Source organism: Mastigoproctus giganteus, chromosome 9, assembly GCF_048544385.1.
Source record: "Mastigoproctus giganteus isolate SK-2022 chromosome 9, ASM4854438v1, whole genome shotgun sequence".
Taxonomy (NCBI): Eukaryota; Metazoa; Arthropoda; class Arachnida; order Uropygi; family Thelyphonidae; genus Mastigoproctus; species Mastigoproctus giganteus.
In genome coordinates this window covers 32,624,743-32,638,862 of record NC_143583.1, presented here as the reverse complement: position 1 = coordinate 32,638,862, position 14,120 = coordinate 32,624,743, and the positions used below count along the sequence as shown (strand labels likewise).

The 14,120-nt window shown below is 38.7% G+C and overlaps 1 protein-coding gene across 1 annotated transcript in view; it reads right to left on the bottom strand.

Annotated features, from left to right (window-relative positions):
• The window catches only part of LOC150080136 (cell adhesion molecule Dscam1-like), a 1,047,872-nt gene that overhangs the window by 635,912 nt on the left and 397,840 nt on the right, over positions 1 to 14,120 (bottom strand). The window contains 1 exon segment of the mRNA XM_090381929.1: positions 13,244 to 13,417. Within this exon segment, the coding sequence (XP_090238055.1) occupies positions 13,244 to 13,417 (174 nt within the window).

Genomic DNA, 14,120 nt, shown 5'->3' with positions numbered 1-14,120 from the left:
CAAAGTGAGCTACTGCAACAAGATCTAGGAAAGTTAGGTTCATGAGCTAAGAAATGGCAGCTGAAGTTTAATTGACAAATGCAATGTATGGCATACAAGTTGCAGTAACCCCAGAGTATTAGCATTAGCATTAGTAGAGGCATATGATGCAAGAAAGCAAGCTTATTCAGCATCAGCCAAAAAAAAAAAAAAAAAACACACCACTCCCATTTCACCCCTCCGTTCGTTCGAAATACCTGTCCAGTTGAGCCTTAAATTTGTTTAGGCTATCAACTTCAACAACAAGTGATGGAAGTCGGTTCCACCAACCAACCACCCGCTGGCTAAAGGCAAATTTCCGCACATCTATCCGACATCCGTCCTTTCTCAATTTGAATTTATGCCCTCTGAGGTGATTATTCTGAGCAAGATGAAGAATCCCATTGGCATTGAGCATGCTCAAACCATTCAAAGCCTTATACACCTCTATCAGATCACCTCGCCGGTGCCTAGTCTCCAGACTCTGTAATTTGCAAAACTTAAGCCTTTCTTCGTAAGAGCAACCCTTTGTTCCGTTCACTAATCTTGTTCCCTTCTCTGTACCCGTTCCAGCAGCTCTACATCCTTCTTGAAATGAGGCCTCCAGACCTGTATACAGTACTCAAGATGTGGCCTAACCATTGCCTTATACAAGGGAATAATCACCTCCTTATCCCTGCTAGAAAAATTCCTGTATATCATTGACAAGACACCATGAGCTACTCTTGCAGCTCGTCTGCACTGCTCAGAGAACTTCATATCTGCCTGCACAATTACCCCCAGGTCCTTTTCATTCTCCACCACTGTCAGTGTAGTACTGCAGAGTTGATACGTTGCTCTGTGGTTACTGTTTCGCATATGTAACTTATCAACTGTGTGGTACTATATTCAGAGTAGTAGAGAATGAAAAAGACCTGTGGATAATTGTGCAGTCAGACATGAAATTCTCTGACGCAGTGCAGACATGCTGCCATGACAACTCATGGTGTTTTGTCAATGATATATAGAAACTTTGCTAGCAGGTATAACGAGGTGACTAACCCTTTATATAAGGCCATTGTTAGGTTTTATTTTGAATACTGCATACAGGTCTGGAGACCTCGCTTTAGGAAAAATGTAGATCTGCTGGAATGGTTGCAAAGAAGGGCAATCAGACTGGAGAAGGGCACAAAAGGATGCTCTTACCTAGAAAGCATTAGCATTAGTAGAGGCATATGATATACATTCATTGATATCATTGATAAATACAGAAAAAACAATGGGCCTAGGAAAGCAAGCTTTTATATCATCAGCCAAGAAAGAAGAAAAAAACCCTTCCTATCCATTTCACTTATCCATTCATTCCAAAAATTTGACCACTTTTTCCTTGAATTTATTAAAGCTATCAACTTCCACAAATGGATGTAATTTTTTTCCAACAATCAACCACCCACTGGCTAAAGGCAAATTTCTGCACATCAATTCTACAACTCTCTTTCCTCAATTTGAATTTATGCTCCCTCAGGTGTGTAATCTGAACAAAAGGAAGAAATATATCAGCATTGAGCTTGATCAAACCATTCAAAGCCTTATACCCCTCAATCAAATCACCTCACAGGTGCCTTGTCTCCAGATATGCTGATACACTGATATGCTGATAAAGTTCAGAACTGCCGTTTCAGAGATGTTTTGACCAGCACGTCTTGCACCTACTACCATATCACTCCTTTTTCCCAATCTTGCTATGGTTTGTACACTTAACTGATACTAGAGAGGTTGTTCTGCTGTATTTATATCCACAACTGTGGTCATGTGACTTGCAACATTGTGAGACAAACCATTTGGGTGCACAGCAAGGGTGTACCTAATAAATCGGCAGCACAGTGTATATGCAGAATTTAAGCATTTCTTGGTAAGCGCACCCCTCGGTTGTTCCCCTCACCATCTCAAAGGGTTATGGTTACCCTTGGTAACCATAACCTTTTGTTCCACTCACTAATTGCATTGCTCTTCTCTGTACTCATTCTAGCACATCTACATCCTTCCTAAAATGAGGGCTCCAGACCTGTATGCAGTACTCAAGGGGTGGGTTGGTGCCTTTAGCATTAGCATTAGTAAAGGCATGCGATACAAGAAAGCAAGCTTATGCAGCATAGCCAAAAAAAATAACCCCACTCCTATTTCACCCCCCATTCATTCCAAATGCTTGCCCAGCTCAGCCTTAAATTTATTTAGGCTATTAGCTTCCACAACAAAAGATGGAAGCCTGTTCCACCAATCAAGTACCCGCTGGCTAAAGGCAAATTTCCGCACATCGATTTTACAACTATCTTTCTTCAATTTGAAACTGTGCCCCCTCAGGTTCTCAGTCTGAGCAAGAGGAAGAATCACATCAGCATTCAGCTTGCTCAACCCATTCAAGGCCTTATACACCTCAATCAGATCACCTCGCAGGCGCCTACTCTCCAGGTGCTGCAATTTGCAAAACTTAAGCCTTTCTTGGTAAGAGCACCCCTTTGTTCCCCCTCACCAATCTTGTTGCCCTTCTTTGTATAGCAACTCTCTACATCCTTCCTAAAATGAGGCCTCCAAACCTGTACTAAGTGCGGCCTGACCATTGCCTTGTATAATGGGATAATCACTGCCCTGTCCCTGCTAACAAAATTCCTATATATCATTGACAAGATTCCATGACCTGCCCTGGCAGCCCATCTGCACTGCTCAGCGAACTTCATATTTGACTGCACAATTACCCCCAGGTCTTTTTCACTTTCCACTTCCCTGAGTGTAGTACCACAGAGTTGGTACATTTCTCTTTGGTTATTGCTACCCATATGCAGTACTTTGCATTTGTCAATGTTAGGCACAGGTCGAATGTAGATGGTATATTTGGGTACATCACCTTCCACTTTTTTTTTCACTGTCATCCCTTTTCTAATAGGAGGCACCATACAAAAGTAACAGTATGTGTGATTGTTAACTCCCTCCATATCACGAGCACTGCAAAAGACATAACAATTCCCATTTGATTCATCCATGTGTTGAGTTTTGATGAACAGGTAGTTCAGTGTATGTGTAGAGCCCAGTTCTTGTCCTAGTTGCCTACTTTAAACCCAAAGTACAAGAAGTAAGAGTTTTTTATGGCCTTTTTCTATGGACCGAGTTAAGGGACATGTTCTCAAAGCAAATGTGACTTCTTCACATATATAACAGAAGTCATCCTGACTATTCACACAATTACAGGACATATTAATCTTAAATGACAAATACTGTTCAAAAACTAGGAACCACACACAGAACAACCGTTAATTGAGAACTAATCGCCCAGTTCCTAGCTGTATTCGAGGATTACTGCAACAGAGTTGAAGATGCATTTGAGGCAACAACTTATCATGTGATGCAGAGTGAGGAGACAGTTGCTGAACATGTGATAGGAGTGGGGTGGTACTGAAACTGCAGTGTTGTCATGTGTTTTGCTAACAGCCTCAATCGATAATGTAGAGTAACTCGCTAATATGAGATCACAACTGCAATTCAAAAACAAGAGCCAATTGACAAATTTAATGTGATTTTCGTGTTCAGCAGCATGAAATTATCAAGATTGGGTATTTTTGCTTTCATAACATTTTATATGTTGACCAGTGTAATCACTGCTGATAATCAGATCAAGAGTATTACTCACTCTTGTTTCCTCTTGAACATGCTGCTGCTGTAGAAAACAATCATCCAATAAATCTACAAAAGTCTGTGTGCAAGTGACCAATCCACAAGTTCTATTCAATTTCTGAGAAGTTAAAATTCCCCATTATAAGACATTCTGATTTACTGGCCCACTATTTTTCTGTACAGTTGTTCATTGCACTCAGAGTCATTAGGCCTATAACACAGTCCTACTCTCAATTTTGCTTTACCAGTGCTTATGTCATACCAAACTGACTCAACATTGCACTGTTCAACCATGTCAACTGGATGCACTTTAGCATTAGCATTAGCATTAGTATTAGTATTAGTAACGGCCGCATGGTGCAAGAAAGCCTATGGCTTATGCTGCACCAGCCAAAAAAAAAAAAAAAAAAAATCTGAACAAAACAATGATAAAAACAAAAAAAAATAAATAAATAGATAAATAAAATAAATAACTAATTAATAATAATTAATAAATAAAAAAAATAAAATAAAAAGTGAATAAAAAGGAAATTAAAGCTATCATCCTATGCGCTTCCCTCACCCGAAAGTACTATCCAGATGACCTTTGAATTTCCCCAAACTGTCGGCCTCTACCACCCATGAAGGCAACTTATTCCAGTAATTTATAACTCGCTGGCTAAAATAAAACTTCCTGCAGTCCAATCTAAACATTTCCCCCCGTAACTTGAATTTATGTCCCCTAGTTCTAGCATCATTTATAATCTTGAAAATTTTGTCCTCATTCATTTTACTGATGCCTCTCAGAGCCTTAAACACCTCAATCAAATCTCCTCTAAGGTGTCTAGTTTCCAAACTCTGCAACCCACATATTCGAAGGCTTTCATCATAAGGACGCCCTTTTGCCGATCTCACCAGGTGAGTTACCCTTCTTTGCACCCTTTCAAGAAGCTCGATGTCTTTCTTTAGGTGCGGTCTCCGTACTTGAACACAGTATTCCAAGTGTGGTCTAACATAAGCCTTATATAATGGGATTATCACGTCCCTATCTCTACTTGCAAAAGTTCGATAGATCATCGATAGGACACCATGGGCCTTCCTTGCAACCTGTTTACAATGATCAGAGAATTTCATGTCTGACCGTATCGTAACACCCAAGTCCCTTTCCTCCAGTACTGGGTTTAGTTGAACTCCACCAAGTGAATAAGTTATTTTGGGATTACTGTTTCCCAGGTGTAATACCTTACACTTTGTTGGATTAAAGCACAGCTGCCATTTTTCTGACCATTCCTGAAGTCTTTCTAGGTCTCTCTGAAGAAGCTCAGCTTGACAGTGATCATTAACTACTCTACCAATTTTAACATCATCTGCAAATTTAGACATCACGCCCTCTATCCCTTCATCAATGTCGTTTATGAAAATTAAAAATAACAGTGGTCCTAATACTGATCCTTGGGGAACCCCACTTCTTACATCAACCCAATCTGAGGAATAGCCATTTATCACAACCCTCTGCCTCCTGCTCTGAAGCCATCCTTCCATCCATCTAAGGATTTTCCCAGTGATTCCAACCTGTTCCAGCTTATAAAGCAACCGCTCATGTGGGACTGAGTCAAAAGCTTTGCTGAAATCTAAATAAACAATGTCGAAATTATTCCATAAATCCAGCTCGTGAGTGACCCTTTCGAAATAGCGAACCAGATTTGTTAAACATGATTTTCCCTTTACAAAACCATGCTGAGTATCCTTGAGAATTTCAATTCAATCCAAATGATCCTGAATTCCACCCTTGATCATTGCCTCCATGATTTTCCCTACTACTGAAGTCAGACTGAGAGGTCTATAATTTCCAACTTCACTTTTAGAGCCACCCTTATGTATGGGAAATACATTTGCACTTTTTCCAATCCAAGGGAATCCCCCCAGGGTCTAGTGATGTTCACATAATTAGCCTCAATGGTTCAATGCACTTGCTTGCCGCCTCTCTTAAGATTATAGGGTATATTCCATCAACTCCAGGAGCCTTATTGGTCTGTAGGCTCGAATGTTTTCTCATTAAATAATCTTGCGAAATTTCAATATCATTAATTACATATTTTTTAACTTCGCTCCAACAATTTCCCATTTCCACAAAAGGCTTTTCATTTGTAAATATCGATGCAAAATAACTGTTGAGTTCATCTGCAATGGCAGCTGGTGTATTTATTACTATCCCCTTTCCCTTACGTAAAGATCCGATCTGGTTTGTCCTGCTCTTCTTGGAATTTATATATGTGAAGAATTCTTTATCCCCCCCCCTCTTTGCTCTGTTTGCTAGTGATTTCTCATAAACTGCCTTTGCCTGTCGAACCTTTTCTGGCTCTATTACACATCACCTTGTAGCTGTTATAGGCTTCAGTACTTTTTATTGCTCTGTAACCTTTCCATGCCACCTTTTTCTGCTCAAGTAATGTGGCAACTTCACTATTCATCCAACTTGGAACCCTTCTCGTGGAGTATTTTTTTAATGGTATATACTCATTCAAGGCATCTGTGATTAATGTTTTAAAAGCATACCACAGTTCAATTGTATTCATTCTCTGCGTGATATCTACCCAGTTAATAGAGGCCATGTAGTACCTTAAGGCATCGTAAGTTCCTTTTCTGAAATTAAAACCCATTCCTTTGCCTTTTACTTCTGCTACCTCTCTCTCATCATCATCCACCGTAGAACTCCGTGATCACTTCCTGCTACTGGTTCCTCTACTGTCAGCCCTGTTATGTCATCTGATTCATGTGTGATGATGAGGTCTAGGATATTCTTTTCTCTAGTACTTTTCCTGACATGTTGATACAAATAACAGTCATCTAGTTGATTTAAAAATTTTGTTCCGCATGTCGAGTTTCCTTCCCATTTACTCCAATCAATTAGAGGCAAATTGAAATCACCCATAATAAGACATTGACGCTTACTTGCCCATTCCATTTGCATGTAGAGGCTTTTGTCATAATCTTCACAATCACCTGGTCTGTAGATTACTCCTACTCGCATTATACCTTTGTTTCCAACGATCTCAAACCATACAGACTCTATACTAGCATGTGAAATGTCTGAATCCGGGAAAGCTATCGCCACACTCAGGCTGCTTCTGATAAGAAGCATTACCCCACCACCCCTTCTATCTAACCTATCCTTCCTAAATACAAATACAATACATACAAGCCGTACTGAAACTCATCATCCCCAATTTCCGGGTGGCACCACGTCTCTGTAAGCCCTATTATGTTCGCGTTACTTGTTTTAACCAGCAGTTCGAATTCGCTCATTTTATTGACGACACTTCTAAAGTTACTGTATAAACAATTAAGATTTACTGTTCTTGTATATTTAACAACCCTAACACAACCCTTGAAGTTTTTTAGGCTCTCTTCCCTGATATTAGCTACCCGCTCACGTGAAACGTCTTTGCCCCCATAACATCTATATAATACGTCCAGTTGGGGTAACAGATAAGAACTCTTAAGGTATGTGCAAGAGTTACGTTGACCAATATTATCAGATAAACACGTGTCAGTATTACCCACATCCCCCCTAACTAGCAGTTTCCCTGAACCTTTAAGGTATCCTCAATAATACTGGCAAAAACTTTTGCACCACCTTTGTTTAAGTGTATCCCGTCTCTACAAAACAAATTCCTTCTACCTACAAGTGTGGGCCATGCTGATAGAAATTTACCCCCTAAAGCCTTGCAGATTCCTTCAAGTCTTGAGTTAATCCACAAGGCTCTTAACATATAATCCCTCCTATAGTAGATGCGTTTGATGCAAGAAAGCAAGCTTATGCAGCATCAGCCAAAAAAAAAATAATAAATAAATAAATAAAAAATAACCACTTCCACTTCACCCCTCTGTTCGTTCGAAATACCTGTCCAGCTGAGCCTTAAACTTATTTAGGCTATCAACTTCTTCCACGAAAAAGGATGGAAGTCTATTCCTCCAACCAACCACCCGCTGGCTAAAGGCAAATTTCCTCACGTCTATCCTACATCTGTCTTTTCTCAATTTGAATTTATGCCTTCTCAGGTGATTATTCTGAGCAAAAGGAAGAATCCCATCAGCATTGAGCATGCTCAAACCATTCAAGGCTTTATACACCTCTATCAGATCACCTTGCTGGTGCCTAGTCCCCAGACACTGTAATTTGCAAAACTTAAGCCTTTCTTCGTTGGAGCACCCCTTTGTTCCATTCATTAATCTTGTTGCCCTTCTCTGTACTCGTTCCAGCATCTCTAAATCTTCTTGAAATGAGGCCTCCAGACCTGTATACAGTAGTCTAGGTGTGGCCTGACCATTGCCTTATACAAGGGAATAATCGCCTCCTTATCCCTGCTAGAAAAATTCCTATATATCATCGACAATACAACATGAGCTACTCTTGCAGCCCATCTGCACTGCTCAGAAAACTTCATATCTGCCTGCAAAACCACCTCCAGATCCCTTTCATTCTCTACCACTGTCGGTGTAGTACCACAGAGTTGATACATTGCTATGTGGTTGCTGTTTCCCATATGTAGTACTTTACATTTGTCAATGTTAAAGTACTACATATGGGAAATATGTAGTACTTTAACCTTTCCAGATCCTGTTGCAGTAGCACAGTGTCAGTAATGTCCTTGACAACCCTGCCAACCTTCGTATCGTCTGCAAACTTGGATATTAAGCTTGATATACCATCATCGATATCATTTATAAATACAGAAAACAATAATGGACCCAATACTGAACCCTGAGGGACTACACTAATAACATTAGTCCACGATGAGCAGTGTCCATTGATTACCACTCTCTGTCTTCTCCCCCTCAACCACTCTTTTATCCATACCAGTAATTTGCCTCCAATGCCACACTGCTCCAATTTGTGCAGCAGTCTTCCATGTGCAGCAGTATCAAAAGCCTTTCTAAGATCCTAGTATATAATATCAAAGTTATTCCCTGCATCCAGTTCTTTTGTGACTGCATCATAGTATCCAATCAAATTGGTCAGGCAAGACTTCCCCTTAACAAAACTATGCTGCGTCTGAGCTATAACTGAAGTCTTCTCTAGATGATCCTGCAGTGCTTCTTTAACCAGTGCCTCCATTAATTTTCCAGGAACATAAGTTAAACTAACAGGTCTATAATTACTTGTGTCGCCCTTTGATCCTCTTTGTGAATTCGGGTCACATTTGCACATCTCCAGTCCATGGGTACTTCCCCTGAGTCCAAGGAAGCTCTCATAATTATGGCTAAGGGTTTGCTTACTTCCTTTGCTGCCTCCTTTAATATAACTGGATAGATCCCATCCACCCCAGGTGCCTTTCTTGTATTTATCTTCAACAATTTCTCCTCCACTTTACTCTCAGTTATTACAAGATTCTCTAGCTTACTGCCAGAGTTGAATACACCTCTGGCATTCCTCTCGCTGAATAACTCCTCATGTGTGAATTCCTCTCGCTGAATAACTCCTCGGTGCAAAATATTCATTTAGTTTGTTAGCTACCTGAGCAGGATCATCAACAGTTGACCCATCAATATCAAGTGGACCAATCTGATTCATCCCTTCCCTTCTAGAGTGTATATAAGTAAAGAACTCTTTGCTGTTTTTCTTTGCATCTCTTGCCAAAGATTTCTCGTAATCTGCCTTCGCCTGCTGAACCTCCTTTGTAACTTGGTTACAGATCAACTTGTATCTATCATAGGCTTCTGTGTCACGTGTTAATTTGTATGTATCCCATGCATTTTTTTTCTCTGTCGTATGTCTCATTAGTTCATCTGACATCCACTTAGGCCTAAACCTTGAACAATATTTCTTAGTTGGTATGTAACCTCTAGTAGCTTCCAAGATAAGTTCTTTGAATGCTTCCTATTTTGAATTTGCTGTTGGTAACTTCATCAGTAGTTCCCACTGTATAGAATTTAAAAACTGTCTCAGTCCATCGTAGTCGCCTTTACGAAAGCAATAACCCTTCCCTTTACCCCTAATGGTAGTTACCTCTTTGAGTAAATCCCACTTCAGCACACTGTGATAACTGCCACCTAGTGGTTCATTTACCTGCAGATTCTTAATGCATGAAGAATCACTACTGATGATCAAATCAAGTTGATCATCAGTAGTGATTGTTGCCTCCCTCTAGTTGCCTCCCGAACATGCTGATGTAGGTAACAATCATCCAATAAATCCACAAAAGCCTTGCTAGTGTGTGAGTGACCAGCCCCCAAATTACGGTCAATATCTGCGAAATTAAAATCCCCCATTATAAGACTCTCTGATTTACTGGCCCACTCTATTTCTCTGTACAGTTTCTTATTATACTCATCAGAGTCATTAGGCCTATAGCATACTCCTACTCTCAATTTTGATCTCCCAATGCATATGTCACACCAAACTGACTCGACACTGCACTGTCCAGCAATGTCGACTGGCTTCACTTCCTTGGATTTTATGTATTTCTTAACTAATAGCATAACCCCTCCTCCCTTCCTACCCTGTCTATCCTTTCTGTAGACATTGTACTCCCCAGATTCCAGTTCTGCATTCCTTATATCTGTGTGACACCAGGTCTCTGATATCCCCACAATATCTGCCTTTGATGTTTTGAGCAATACCTCAAATTCATCAAATTTATTTACTAACTCCTAGCATTGGTGTACACGCAAGTATACATGCACCTGTTCTTTTTCTTAGCTACCCTAACACAACCCATGTGTTTACTTGTACCCCAATGATTCCCAGCAGTCTCTGAAATATCCTGCAACTTATTTTCCAGGCTGCGGCTCATTCCAATAGAAGCAGTGCAAGAATCACTTTCACCTCTGCCAGTGGCTACTGTTAATCTATTAGTCCTTGTATCCCCCCAATCTAGCAGTTTTCCATAGATTTTATGGAAATAATATATTTCCATAAACACTTCCATAGATTTTATGTGTTTCTTAGCATAATCCCTCCTCCTTCCTATCCTGTATGTCCTTTCTTTACACATTGTATTCCCCAGATTCAAATTCTGCATGCCTTATATTTATGTGACACCACATCTCTGATATCCCAACAATATCTGCCTTGACCAGCACTTCAAATTCAGCAAATTTATTTATTGTACTCCTAGAATTGGTGTGCATGAAAGTATATATGTACCTGTTCTTACACTTAGTTACCCTAACACAGTGTATATATTTACTTGTTCCATTACGACTCCCAGGAGTCCTTGAAATCCCCAGTGCCTTGCTTTAAAGGCTGCTGCTCATTCGAATAGAAGCAATTCAAGAATCACTTTCAGTTCTGCTTGCAGCTACTGTTAATCTATTAGTCTGTGAATCCCCCCCCCTCCCCAAGCTAGCAGTTTTCCAACCCACCTAACACTGCCTTGATAGCATCAGCAAATATTCTTGTACCCTTTCCATTAAGCGTATTCCATCCCTGTAGAACCAGTGTCTCCTGTTAACAAACACAGATCACACTAAGAAAAATTTATCCTGTGAGCCTTGCACAATCTCTCCAAGGCTGAATTGATTGACAAGGCTCTCAACACATACTCCCTTTTATTGTGTCTAGGCAGAATTGCAGACACTTTCAAATTTAACCCTCGCTCGCAGTTTTTTTTCAACATTGTCCCATATATTTCCCATTTTTCTGACAATAGGGTCACCAACAATAACTAGCTCCTATGGGACCAGTGCATTCTGCCTTGAAGATTGTCACTGTTTTGCCTGATGCACAAGAGTGAACTCTGGCACTGAGTTGGGCAGCTGAGAGCTTGGTGGGCCCCCCCCAAGGTTTCTTTGAGGTATTTACCCTACTCAAAGGCTTTAGTTCTGCAAATTGCAGCATCTTGAGACTAGACATCTGCAGGAAGATCTGATTGAGGTGTTTAAAGCATTGAATGGATCGAGTAAACTCGATCCATTCGAATGTTAATGGAATTTTTCCACTTGCTAAGACTAACATATAAGAAGGGGAATAAATTCAAGTTAAGGAAGGATTGTTGCAAGATAGATATGTGGAAGTTTGCCTTCAGCCAGTGGGTGGTTGATCGTTGAAACAGGCTTCCATCTGCTGGTGGGGAAGTGGATGGATTGAATAAACTTAAGGAGGAACTAAACAAATCCTTGGAGGATAGAGATGGGCGAATTGTGTAGGTTTTTTTTTTTTTTTTTTTTTTTGACTAATGCAATATATGATATTGCTTTCTTGCATAATTTGTCATTACTACTACTACTACTACTACTACTACTAACTGTAGTATTAGGAGTGGCACAGTATATTAAGACTGAATTGTATTTGTAGTAAATGCTATTTGTCATAAAATTTGTCTTTCACATTTTCTGGTTATTACTAAAAACGAATTTAAAAAATTATTTTTAACCACTGCTTGCTTTTCATTCTCTCTTTAACTTTGTTTATTTTATTTATTATTATTATTATTTTTTTTTTAAATGGCTAGTTATCCTTTTGGGTCCTTGGGCAAAATTTTTGCAGTGACAATAAAGTGTCAGTCATGGGAAAGAGCAGCTGAATTTTGTACATAAAACAGCCCCAATTGAAATTAATGAAAAAGTCATGTATTGTCATTTGGGAATTTTTTAAATCACCCAAGGGGATGATATGCTGTATAGAGAAAGCAAAGCTCAAAGCTTCCTCTTATGCTGATGGTAAAAATTTGAAATATCACTTTGCTGTTACTGACAAGTGCAGTGAGCTACACTGAAACATGGCCATAACATGTGTGGATGGTAAAAACCCTATCTATGGCCTTTCCTTGGTGACTTCTGGTATTGTACTGTTGGATTATGATGATGGAAGGAACTTTCACCATAATCCAACAGTACACTACCAGAAGTCACCAAAGAAAGGCCATAGACAGGGTGGGTAAATGAGCAGCACACAGATAAAATTCACTAATATACACATTTATTGAATGTAATTACTCCAGTAAATAAAAAGGAAATGTCATTTATCGAATAAACATAGCAGCTATTTAAATTTTCATGAAAAAAAGATTGTCAATCTACTGTGTTCACATTGACAGGTGGGTGGTGCAGCATCACATAACTAGATTTGAAAAAAAACATGAATTTTGTCAAACTTTCCGGATTTCAGAATTCTGAATATAGGGTCCCATACTGTATATATATATTTACCTAATTAAGATTAAAACATACTAGAAATAATCTCCACATGCTTGTATTTGAGCATATGAAGATTTGTATTCCAGTTATGATAAAAATTTATTATTTAGTCAGTTTCTTTGCTTAACAATTTCACTTTAGAAGAGTGAAGAGTTTAAAGAGAGAAATAAGTATGGCTTAAGAAAACTGTAATGTGGTATTTACAGTCTTCTTTGCCTTTATATAGAGTGATTCATCAGTAATATATTTGTATAACATTTTTGTTATTAAAAAAAAAAAAAATGTGAAATTTGAATCACAAGCAATTTTAGTACACAAGAAATTTTGAATCACTATATAAAGGCAAAGAATTAAGACTGTAAATTTAGATGACAAATGAAATAGCCCTGTAGTTGATATTTTTAACTCTGCAGTTTAAAGATTAAAAAAAGAATCCCATATATATAATTACAGTACTTACCATGGACAGTGAGGAAGACAACCTTACTAAGGCCAGAAGCAATCCCATTGCTTGCTTGGCACAAATAATATCCAGCATCTTCTTCTTGGGCATTTTTAATAAGCAAGGAACCATTGGCGTAGACCTCATAATGTGGCCCACTAGCTATGGCTGAGTAGTGACGGGGAGAGCTGGCTAAGAATGAATTAAGGAGAAACTTGATTAAATTAAATTCCAGTTATATAATTTAATTAGAAATAAGCATTTACATAAACATCATGTGAATCTAGATTGATGTTTAATATGGTGTATCTGAAATGAAGTATGTTACAGACATAGGAAGTACACAGAAAATGCTATAGGATTCCAGGGGTATTTCAATGCAGTAGTTAACAGAAAATCAAAATTCTAATCAAAAATTACTTGAAAATTAATATCAAAATTAGTAGTTGAATTAAAATCAAAATTATATTGTATTCAAAATTTAAAATCTTAAAATACAATTCAAATTTTGAAATTGTACAGCATCACCTGAATAGATGAACTCATCACTATTTAAGCCATACAATTTAAAGTTTTAAATTGTATAGTGGGTGCACCCACATTTAAAAAAAAAATTAATGTAGATAACATGTAAAAATTTTGATTTTATTTCAAGTAGTGTGTTGAAATACCCCTGCAATCCTACAGTAGTGTAATGTATAGAGCAAATGCACTCGATTCAGTGATTAAAGGTAAATTATAGTAAATCAGATGAACCACCATGTAGTGCATCTGTTCTTGCTGAAGACTGAATGCCAAATACTTGGCACTAAAGCTTGGGTAACATGTTCACTCAAAGCAAAATACATTACTTACAGTTCAGCATATGTTCACTAATAGAGACCACAAGGCTGAT